Source organism: Crinia signifera, chromosome 8 (genome assembly GCF_055691185.1).
Source record: "Crinia signifera chromosome 8, ASM5569118v1, whole genome shotgun sequence".
NCBI classification, from domain to species: domain Eukaryota; kingdom Metazoa; phylum Chordata; class Amphibia; order Anura; family Myobatrachidae; genus Crinia; species Crinia signifera.
The window spans coordinates 171802835-171815257 of record NC_139224.1 but is presented as its reverse complement, the minus strand read 5'-3'; the positions used below and the strand labels follow the sequence as shown (position 1 = coordinate 171815257).

Below are 12423 nucleotides of genomic sequence, written 5' to 3'. Positions count from 1 at the left end.
TGTTCCTAGCCTCCAGAATAAGGCTCTGATGTGTTCCTAGCCTCCAGAATAAGGCTCTCATGTGTTACTAGCCTCCAGAATAAGGCTCTGATGTTTTACTAGCCTCCAGAATAAGGCTCTGATGTTTTACTAGCCTCCAGAATAAGGCTCTGATGTGTTACTAGCCTCCAGAATAAGGCTCTGATGTGTTACTGGCCTCCAGAATAAGGCTCTGATGTGTTACTAGCCTCCAGAATAAGGCTTGGATGTGTTACTAGCCTCCAGAATAAGGCTCTGTTGTGTTACTAGCCCCCAGAATAAGGCTCTGATGTGTTACTATCCTCCAGAATCAGGCTCTAATTACTGGCCCCCAGAATAAGACTCTGATGTGCTACTAACCTCCAGAATAAGGCTCTGATGTGCTACTAGCCTCCAGAATAAGGCTCTGATGTGTTACTAGCCTCCAGAATAAGGCTCTGTTGTTTTACTAGCCTCCAGAGTAAGGCTCTGATGTGTTACTAGCATCCAGAATAAGGCTCTGAGGTGTTACTGGCCTCCAGAATAAGGCTCTGATGTGTTACTAGCCTCCAGAATAAGGCTCTCATGTGTTACTAGCCACCAGAATAAGGCTCTGATGTGTTCCTAGCCTCCAGAATAAGGCTCTGATGTGTAACTAGCCTCCAGAATAAGGCTCTGTTGTTTTACTAGCCTCCAGAGTAAGGCTCTGATGTGTTACTAGCATCCAGAATAAGGCTCTGATGTGTTACTGGCCTCCAGAATAAGGCTCTCATGTGTTACTAGCCCCCAGAATAAGGCTCTGATGTGTTACTAGCCTCCAGAATAAGGCTCTGTTGTTTTACTAGCCTCCAGAGTAAGGCTCTGATGTGTTACTAGCATCCAGAATAAGGCTCTGATGTGTTACTAGCCTCCAGAATAAGGCTCTGATGTGTTACTGGCCTCCAGAATAAGGCTCTGATGTGTTACTGGCCTCCAGAACAGGGCTCTAATGTGTTACTGGCCTCCAGAATAAGGCTCTGATGTGTTACTAGCCTCCAGAATAAGGCTCGGATGTGTTACTAGCCTCCAGAATAAGGCTCTGTTGTGTTACTAGCCTCCAGAATAAGGCTCTGTTGTGTTACTAGCCCCCAGATTAAGGCTCTGATGTGTTACTATCCTCCAGAATAAGGCTCTAATTACTAGCCCCCAGAATAAGACTCTGATGTGCTACTAACCTCCAGAATAAGGCTCTGATGTGCTACTAGCCTCCAGAATAAGGCTCTGATGTGTTATTAGCCTCCGGAAATCGTCTCTGATGTGTTACTAGAATCCAGAATAAGGCTCTGATGTGCTACTAGCCTCCAGAATAAGGCTCTGATGTGTTATTAGCCTCCGGAAATCGGCTCTGATGTGTTACTAGAATCCAGAATAAGGCTCTGATGTGTTACTAGCCTCCAGAATAAGGCTGTAATGTTTTACTGGCCTCCAGAATAAGCCTCTCATGTGTTACTAGCCCCCAGAATAAGCCTCTCATGTGTTACTAGCCCCCAGAATAAGGCTCTGATGTGTTCCTAGCCTCCAGAATAAGGCTCTGATGTGTTACTAGCCTCCAGAATAAGGCTCTGTTGTTTTACTAGCCTCCAGAGTAAGGCTCGGATGTGTTACAAGCATCCAGAATAAGGCTCTGATGTGTTACTGGCCTCCAGAATAAGGCTCTGATGTGTAACTAGCCTCCAGAATAAGGCTCTGTTGTTTTACTAGCCTCCAGAGTAAGGCTCTGATGTGTTACTAGCATCCAGAATAAGGCTCTGATGTGTTACTGGCCTCCAGAATAAGGCTCTCATGTGTTACTAGCCCCCAGAATAAGGCTCTGATGTGTTACTAGCATCCAGAATAAGGCTCTGATGTGTTACTAGCCTCCAGAATAAGGCTCTGTTGTTTTACTAGCCTCCAGAGTAAGGCTCTGATGTGTTCCTAGCCTCCAGAATAAGGCTCTGATGTGTTACTGGCCTCCAGAATAAGGCTCTCATGTGTTACTAGCCCCCAGAATAAGGCTCTGATGTGTTACTAGCCTCCAGAATAAGGCTCTGTTGTTTTACTAGTTTCTAGAGTAAGGCTCTGATGTGTTACTAGCATCCAGAATAAGGCTCTGAGGTGTCACTGGCCTCCATAATAAGGCTCTGATGTGTTACTGGCCTCCAGAATAAGGCTCTGATGTGTTACTGGCCTCCAGAACAGGGCTCTAATGTGTTACTGGCCTCCAGAATAAGGCTCTGATGTGTTACTAGCCTCCAGAATAAGGCTCGGATGTGTTACTAGCCTCCAGAATAAGGCTCTGTTGTGTTACTAGCCTCCAGAATAAGGCTCTGTTGTGTTACTAGCATCCAGAATAAGGCTCTGATGTGTTACTAGCCTCCAGAATAAGGCTCTGTTGTTTTACTAGCCTCCAGAGTAAGGCTCTGATGTGTTCCTAGCCTCCAGAATAAGGCTCTGATGTGTTACTAGCCTCCAGAATAAGGCTCTCATGTGTTACTAGCCCCCAGAATAAGGCTCTGATGTGTTACTAGCCTCCAGAATAAGGCTCTGTTGTTTTACTAGCCTCCAGAGTAAGGCTCTGATGTGTTCCTAGCCTCCAGAATAAGGCTCTGATGTGTTACTAGCCTCCAGAATAAGGCTCTGATGTGTTACTGGCCTCCAGAATAAGGCTCTGATGTGTTACTGGCCTCCAGAACAGGGCTCTAATGTGTTACTGGCCTCCAGAATAAGGCTCTGATGTGTTACTAGCCTCCAGAATAAGGCTCGGATGTGTTACTAGCCTCCAGAATAAGGCTCTGTTGTGTTACTAGCCTCCAGAATAAGGCTCTGTTGTGTTACTAGCCCCCAGAATAAGGCTCTGATGTGTTACTATCCTCCAGAATAAGGCTCTAATTACTAGCCCCCAGAATAAGACTCTGATGTGCTACTAACCTCCAGAATAAGGCTCTGATGTGCTACTAGCCTCCAGAATAAGGCTCTGATGTGTTATTAGCCTCCGGAAATCGTCTCTGATGTGTTACTAGAATCCAGAATAAGGCTCTGATGTGCTACTAGCCTCCAGAATAAGGCTCTGATGTGTTATTAGCCTCCGGAAATCGGCTCTGATGTGTTACTAGAATCCAGAATAAGGCTCTGATGTGTTACTAGCCTCCAGAATAAGGCTCTAATGTTTTACTGGCCTCCAGAATAAGCCTCTCATGTGTTACTAGCCCCCAGAATAAGCCTCTCATGTGTTACTAGCCCCCAGAATAAGGCTCTGATGTGTTCCTAGCCTCCAGAATAAGGCTCTGATGTGTTACTAGCCTCCAGAATAAGGCTCTGTTGTTTTACTAGCCTCCAGAGTAAGGCTCGGATGTGTTACAAGCATCCAGAATAAGGCTCTGATGTGTTACTGGTCTCCAGAATAAGGCTCTGATGTGTTACTGGCCTCCAGAATAAGGCTCTCATGTGTTACTAGCCCCCAGAATAAGGCTCTGATGTGTTACTAGCCTCCAGAATAAGGCTCTGTTGTTTTACTAGTTTCTAGAGTAAGGCTCTGATGTGTTACTAGCATCCAGAATAAGGCTCTGAGGTGTCACTGGCCTCCATAATAAGGCTCTGATGTGTTACTGGCCTCCAGAATAGGGCTCTAATGTGTTACTGGCCTCCAGAATAAGGCTCTGATGTGTTACTGGCCTCCAGCATAAGGCTCTGTTGTGTTACTAGCCCCCAGAATAAGGCTCTGATGTGTTACTATCCTCCAGAATAAGGCTCTAATTACTAGCCCCCAGAATAAGGCTCTGATGTTTTACTAGTTTCTAGAGTAAGGCTCTGATGTGTTACTAGCATCCAGAATAAGGCTCTGAGGTGTCACTGGCCTCCAGCATAAGGCTCTGTTGTGTTACTAGCCCCCAGAATAAGGCTCTGATGTGCTACTAACCTCCAGAATAAGGCTCTAATGTGCTACTAGCCTCCAGAATAAGGTCCTGATGTGTTACTGCCTCCAGAATAAGGCTCTGATGTGTTACTAGCCTCCAGAATAAGGTCCTGATGTGTTACTGCCTCTAGAATAAGGCTCTGATGTGTTACTGGCCTCCAGAATAAGGCTCTGATGTGTTCCTAGCCTCCAGTGGTCGTCTGCTATGTATAGTGATCACCAGGATGGAGCTTGGTGGCTACTAGCCATATCAGATTATGTTATGGATATGTTGGGTACTTTCTTCGGTGCCTTGTATAGAATGTACCAGTAACTGTAGCTCATTTCATTTCCATAACCACCTTTATTTTGTTTTATAGCCATGTAACTGTCATCCAACATGGAACTAAAAGGTTACAAATCCCATCTTCTAATGTTCTGTGTATGGCTTATAGATGCTGAGCTGGAATGAAGCATTGCTTGTGCCAAAGCCTAATATATCACTTCTGAATAACCCCCGTATCATGTTTTATTATCATCCATATATAATATATATGGATATTATATATGTCTAGTGTCCGCGAGTCTCCGAAACACTGTAGTCCTGGCTTCCTTTAGTGTGCAGGTTTTAATGGGAAGCAGCCTTGAGCACAGGTGTCTTAATTACCACCTGAGTTATTTTGATGTAACCATCTGTGCTGTAGCCTGGACTGTTGGTGTGTCTTCATTGCCGTGGTTGGGAATGCCGGCTGTAGGGCACTGTGATACAAGAACGTTTGAGAACCACTGGCTTAAACATAATGGGGAAGAATTCTGTTGTTTTACTCACCGGGAGCCACAAGATGGCGCCAGACTTAGCAATTCAATTGTTGCTCCCTTTGGATGCGAACAGCTGCCTGCGGCAGCATTTCTGCTTGCAGCCCACTGAGCTAGTGAGCTGAAAGTGAAATGTGGGTCGAAATTCAGTATATATTTTTTGCACCCAGACAGACTGGGTTTAGCAACGTAAAACTACAAGTCCCAGCATGCACCGACACAGGTTTGCTAGTATGGAATTGTAGAACTGTGGCAAAGCATGCTGGGATGTGTAGATTCACAACATCTGGAGAGGCACTGGGTTGATAATAACATGGTATATACTGAAAATAACTTGGTATATACTGATAACATGGTATATAATAATAATAACATGGTAAATACTAATAATAAATAACTTTAACTATACTGATAACATGGTATATACCGATAATAATGTGGTATATACTGATAATATAGTGGTATATACTGTAGGGGGCACATTGCTTGTCCTAACTTGACCCATTACAGATGCCTTCTATAATTGTAGTCTCTTTGGGACAGATGTATCAAGCTTTAAAAAGTACCCTCCAACATGACCCATTCCATTAGGTACAAAATGCTCTGTTTCTGGACTTCCCTGCCAGTGGCAGTTGCAGAGGTGGGGCTGCAGCACAGTCCAATATTCAAAAAGGGGAGCCACACCTAATGCCACTCCAAACATCACTGTCCTGCACTCACTGGCAGTTGATGTGACCCCCCTCTTTGAATTTTGGACTTTGTTGGAGCCCCACCTCTGTAACTGCCACTGGCAGGGAAGTCCAGGAGCAGAGAATTCTGTACCTAATGGAATGGGTCATGTTGGAGGGTATGCCTATTGAATGTTACTTCTGCTGCCTAGGTACAGAATGGCTGTGGGTAACGGCACTGTACTAACTGATATAATTAATCCAGAGAACGCCACTTGCCTGCGTTAACTTCAAATGCATTAAGTTTGTGGAAAGATACCATGAGGTACATTTACTAAAGTGTGAGTATTAAGAAGTGAGAGATGTTTCCATAGCAACCATCACATTGTACGTAGCATTTATAGGGGATAAAAGATAGAGGGCCAGATGCACTAAGCTTCAAAAGTGATAAAATGGAGAGTGATAAACAGCCAGCCAATCAGCTCCTACCTGCCATGTCACAGACTGCGTTTGAAAAATGCCAGGCAGCAGCTAATGGGTTGGTTGTTTATCACTCTCCATTTTATCACTTTTGAAGCTCAGTGCATCTGGTCCAGACTCTGGTTGCTATGAGCAATATCTCTCACTTCTAAAAACTCACACTTTAGTAAATATGCCCCTGTGTTTTTTTTGTTTTCCTTAGCGGCATAAACAGCGTGCTGGACGCTAGATCGGTCGGGATGAAGATTTTCGAAGACTACGCCAGCTCCTGGTACTGGATCTTAATGTAAGGAATAACCTCATTACTTTTGTGAAGCACTTAAAAGCAGGATACGGCCCAATCTTAATGACTTCCAGGTTGTAACAGTTTCTCAAAACACAATTAGGAGACCGTAGTGTTTTGATCTCAGAATAGTCTTGTTTACCCGATCCACATACTTTTATTATTGGCGCATTATATGGCAAAGAGCAGATAATCTAATATACTCAGAAAGCGGCGGAGCCGATAGCTTATCTCTCAGACGTTAGATGACTTATCCTAGATTGGGGTAATTCTAAACAAACTCGATGTCTGAGCGGAACTTTCCTAACGCTTTCCCACTCTCTCCCCGCAGCGCCCTCTTTATTGCCATGGTCATCAGTCTGCTGTTCCTGATACTCCTCAGATTCACTGCCGGGGTGTTTTTCTGGATCTTTATCGTGGGTGTGATAGGAGTTGTGGGGTATGGTAAGTATAGACTTAAATATGGGGCAATTCAAACACGTCCGCATTGCGTGCATGGAAGTAGATGTGTAATATTTGCCAGCTGTATCTGTGGTACAAGAGATGTGTCTGCGCTGGTGCGTTATTAGATTCTCATCTGCTGGTCTAGAACGTCCGGTGAGTCTTCATATAGGTGCACAAAAGTTGGCCGGGCTGAAATATTCTGTGCTGCTGTTAACACAATAGTGCTCTGGATACGAGATGCTGAGTCGCTAAGGGGTCTGTGGACTAAGCCTCGGAGAGGGATAAAGTACCAGCCAACCAGCCCCTAACTGGCATTTTTCAAACCAACCCTGTAACATGGCAGCTAGGAGCTGATTGGTTGGTACTTTGTCCACTTTTATCTCTCTCTAAGTATTCGTAATACACCCCCTCTCTGTCGCTTGTCTCTTTTTAATAATGATTACAATATAAAAGTGCAACATTAATTAAGGAATTGACACTCTACGTTTCTTAATATTATATAATTATAGGACACCATGAAGGGTGTACCTACTTAGGTGTCGACACTGACACCAAACCACCACACATCACAACCTTTTTCTTGTGTCCACCTTTTGTTAGTGTTGACTGCCTCCCTAGACATTGTCTGCACAGTCACCCACATCTTGGGGTGGGCACAGTATGTGATCATTGCCTCCTTATCACTGTACCCAGCCTGGGGCTGGTTCCCCGGGTTACCTGTGCAGGTGCAGTGCTGCTGTTTCCGTGCCCTGCGCTGGATGTAACGCGCCCTGTCCTCACTTCCAGGTATCTGGCACTGTTACTGGGAATACGACAGTCTGAAGGGAGTCCCGGGGGCCGACCTCACCATATATGACATTGGGCTGCAGACGGATTTCAGAGTCTACTTACAGCTGCGGGAAACCTGGCTGGCGTTCAGTAAGTATCCAATACGGGGTATATAATATGGCGGGGTGCTTGGGGGGGGGGGGTATGGATCATTACGTTGACACCATTTAGGTGGACATGAGTTAAGGTTGACATGCAGGAAGGAAGACATGACTTTAGGTTGAAAGGGTCATTAGGATGACAGGGGTAGGCTCGACATTGAAAAAGTCGACATGTTTTTTTTTTTTTTAATTGGAATGTCAACACAGCCAAGATAAACACTAAAACGTAGCTCAGCGCCTGACACTGGCTTGTCCTGGCCGATCCTGACAACCACCGGGAAATGTGAGCGATGATTGCGCGTCTAATACAACTGTCCCGTGTCTTCCGCAGTGATAATCCTCTGCATCGTGGAAGTCTTCATCATTCTTATGCTGATCTTCTTGAGAAACAGAATCCAGATTGCAATCGCACTGCTGCAGGAGGGGAGCAGGTAACTCACCCCGGAATATGGCCGCAGTTTCCTGAAGTCTTGTTTTATAATTAATAATGTTAAGAAGGTTGCCCCTTGTGTAGTGTCCCCCGGGTCTTCCGACGTGACTGAGGGGTCTATATACTTTATGTATCTCTTGACCCCCAGGACCGCGCATCTCATTGTCATCATAACAAAATACCTCCCGATGTGCACACAATCGATCACCGAAATCCTGCAGTCTTTAGTACATAGACCCCTGGCGATGTCTGAAATCCATCACTGTACTATGGTTCCCATCGGAAAAGGGTCTGGACACCCTGAAACGTGAAATATTCACATAGAAATATTTCTTCCTGCAAAATGCTGTATTGTCTGTGTATACGATACACGGTGCATTCCTGTAGCAGCGAGGAACAGATCAGACCCGTACAGTTGTCTCTTAGCCGTGTACTTACCTGTAACACCAGGTGCATGCTGGTAATAGCCCAGCCTACCCTGCATTCTGGCATATGCTGGATTGCTGTAACATGACCCTGCGTGGCATTACTATATGACATAAGCGATACATTTCTCCATCGCTCAGCAGGCGTACGGATCACAGGTTGACTGGGTTTTTTTGCAGCTTTATAAGTGTAATATTTGTTTTCAAATGTGGCGTCGGTGTAAAACACATTTCCTACCAATTAACACCTTAATACTGTACATAGTCTATCCTGATACAGGAAGTCACTGGGTGGTGGTTATACTGATACATGAAGTCACTGGGTGGTGGTTATACTGATACAGGAAGTCACTGGGTGGTGGTTATGCTGATACATGAAGTCACTGGGTGGTGGTTAAACTGATACATGAAGTCACTGGGTGGTGGTTATACTGATACATGAAGTCACTGGGTGGTGGTTATACTGCTACATGTAGTCACCGGGTGGTGGTTATACTGATACAGGAAGTCACTGGGTGGTGGTTATACTGATACATGAAGTCACTGGGTGGTGGTTAAACTGATACATGAAGTCACTGGGTGGTGGTTATACTGATACATGAAGTCACTGGGTGGTGGTTATACTGGTACATGAAGTCACCAGGTGGTGGTTATACTGATACAGGAAGTCACCGGGTGGTGGTTATACTGATACAGGAAGTCACCGGGTGGTGGTTATACTGATACATGAAGTCACCGGGTGGTGGTTATACTGATACATGAAGTCACCAGGTGGTGGTTATACTGGTACATGAATTCACCGGGAGGTGGTTATACTGATACAGGAAGTCACCGGATGGTGGTTATACTGGTACATGAAGTCACCTGATGGTGGTTATACTGGTACATGAAGTCACCGAGTGGTGGTTATACTGATACATGAAGTCACCGGGTGGTGGTTATACTGATACATGAAGTCACCGGGTGGTGGTTATACTGCTACATGAAGTCACCGGGTGGTGGTTATACTGGTACATGAAGTCACCTGGTGGTGGTTATACTGGTACATGAAGTCACCGGGTGGTGGTTATACTGATACATGAAGCCACCGGGTGGTGGTTATACTGATACATGAAGTCACCTGGTGGTGGTTATACTGATACATGAAGTCACCGGGTGGTGGTTATTCTGGTACATGAAGTCACCGGGTGGTGGTTATACTGATACATGAAGTCACCGGGTGGTGGTTATACTGATACATGAAGTCACCGGGTGGTGGTTATACTGCTACATGAAGTCACCGGATGGTGGTTATACTGGTACATGAAGTCACCGGGTGGTGGTTATACTGGTACATGAAGTCACCGGGTGGTGGTTATACTGATACAGGAAGTCACCGGGTGGTGGTTATACTGGTACATGAAGTCACCTGGTGGTGGTTATACTGGTACATGAAGTCACCTGGTGGTGGTTATACTGGTACATGAAGTCACCGGGTGGTGGTTATACTGATACATAAAGCCACCGGGTGGTGGTTATACTGATACATAAAGTTACCGGGTGGTGGTTATACTGGTACATGAATTCACCGGGAGGTGCTTATACTGATAGATGAAGTCACCGGGTGGTGGTTATACTGATACATGAAGTCACCGGGTGGTAGTTATACTGATACATGAAGTCACCTGGTGGTGGTTATACTGGTACATGAAGTCACCTGGTGGTGGTTATACTGATAGAGGAAGTCACCGGGTGGTGGTTATACTGGTACAAGAAGTCACCTGGTGGTGGTTATACTGATACATGAAGTCACCGGGTGGTGGTTATACTGATACAGGAAGTCACTGGGTGGTGGTTATACTGATACAGGAAGTCCCTGGGTGGTGGTTATACTGATACATGAAGTCACTGGGTGGTGGTTATACTGATACAGGAAGTCCCTGGGTGGTGGTTATACTGATACATGAAGTCCCTGGGTGGTGGTTATACTGATAAAGGAAGTCACCGGGTGGTGGTTATACTGATACATGAAGTCCCTGGGTGGTGGTTATACTGATAAAGGAAGTCACTGGGTGGTGGTTATACTGATAAAGGAAGTCACCGGGTGGTGGTTATACTGATACATGAAGTCCCTGGGTGGTGGTTATACTGATAAAGGAAGTCACTGGGTGGTGGTTATACTGATACAGGAAGTCACTGGGTGGTGGTTATACTGGTACATGAAGTCACTGGGTGGTGGTTATACTGATACATGAAGTCACTGGGTGGTGGTTATACTGATACATTAAGTCACTGGGTGGTGGTTATACTGCTACATGTAGTCACCGGGTGGTGGTTATACTGATACATGAAGTCACTGGGTGGTGGTTATACTGGTACATGAAGTCACCGGGTGGTGGTTATACCGATACATGAAGTCACCAGGTGGTGGTAATACTGGTACATGAATTCACCGGGAGGTGGTTATACTGATAGATGAAGTCACCGAGTGGTGGTTATACTGGTACATGAAGTCACCGGGTGGTGGTTATACTGGTACATGAAGTCACCTGGTGGTGGTTATACTGGTACATGAAGTCACCGATTGGTGGTTATACTGATACATGAAGTCACCGGGTGGTGGTTATACTGATACATGAAGTCACCTGTTGGTGGTTATACTGATACATGAAGTCACCGGGTGGTGGTTATACTGGTACATGAAGTCACCTGGTGGTGGTTATACTGGTACATGAAGTCACCGATTGGTGGTTATACTGATACATGAAGTCACCGGGTGGTGGTTATACTGATACATGAAGTCACCGGGTGGTGGTTATACTGATACATGAAGTCACCGGGTGGTGGTTATACTGGTACATGAAGTCACCTGGTGGTGGTTATACTGGTACATGAAGTCACCGGGTGGTGGTTATACTGATACATGAAGCCACCGGGTGGTGGTTATACTGATACATGAAGTCACTGGGTGGTGGTTATACTGCTACATGAAGTCACCGGGTGGTGGTTATACTGATAAAGGAAGTCACCGGGTGATGGTTATACTGATACATGAAGTCCCTGGGTGGTGGTTATACTGATAAAGGAAGTCACTGGGTGGTGGTTATACTGATAAAGGAAGTCACAGAGTGGTGGTTATACTGGTACATGAAGTCACCGGGTGGTGGTTATACTGGTACATGAAGTCACCTGTTGGTGATTATACTGATACATGAAGTCCCTGGGTGGTGGTTATACTGGTACATGAAGTCACCGGGTGGTGGTTATACTAGTACATGAAGTCACCTGTTGGTGGTTATACTGATACATGAAGTCACTGGGTGGTGGTTATACTGATACATGAAGTCACCGGGTGGTGGTTATACTGATAAAGGAAGTCACTGGGTGGTGGTTATACTGATACATGAAGTCACTGGGTGGTGGTTATACTGATACAGGAAGTCACTGGGTGGTGGTTATACTGATACAAGAAGTCACTGGGTGGTGGTTATACTGATAAAGGAAGTCACTGGGTGGTGGTTATACTGATACAGGAAGTCACTGGGTGGTGGTTATACTGGTACATGAAGTCACTGGGTGGTGGTTATACTGATACATGAAGTCACTGGGTGGTGGTTATACTGCTACATGTAGTCACCGGGTGGTGGTTATACTGGTACATGAAGTCACTGGGTGGTGGTTATACTGGTACATGAAGTCACTGGGTGGTGGTTATACTGATACATTAAGTCACTGGGTGGTGGTTATACTGCTACATGTAGTCACCAGGTGGTGGTTATACTGATACATGAAGTCACTGGGTGGTGGTTATACTGGTACATGAAGTCACCGGGTGGTGGTTATACCGATACATGAAGTGACCAGGTGGTGGTTATACTGGTACATGAATTCACCGGGAGGTGGTTATACTGATAGATGAAGTCACCGAGTGGTGGTTATACTGGTACATGAAGTCACCGGGTGGTGGTTATACTGGTACATGAAGTCACCTGGTGGTGGTTATACTGGTACATGAAGTAACCGATTGGTGGTTATACTGATACATGAAGTCACCGGGTGGTG

At 45.4% G+C, this 12423-nt stretch overlaps 1 protein-coding gene across 3 annotated transcripts in view; it reads left to right on the top strand.

Annotated features, from left to right (window-relative positions):
• SLC44A5 (solute carrier family 44 member 5) overlaps window positions 1–12423 on the top strand; it is a 131541-nt gene that overhangs the window by 88840 nt on the left and 30278 nt on the right. For all 3 annotated transcript variants that reach the window (XM_083157781.1, XM_083157780.1, XM_083157779.1), the window contains exons 9-12: window positions 6074–6157; window positions 6486–6598; window positions 7385–7516; window positions 7859–7958. In XM_083157781.1, coding sequence (XP_083013907.1) covers window positions 6074–6157; window positions 6486–6598; window positions 7385–7516; window positions 7859–7958 — 429 coding nt within the window. The remainder of the gene's footprint in view (window positions 1–6073; window positions 6158–6485; window positions 6599–7384; window positions 7517–7858; window positions 7959–12423) is intronic.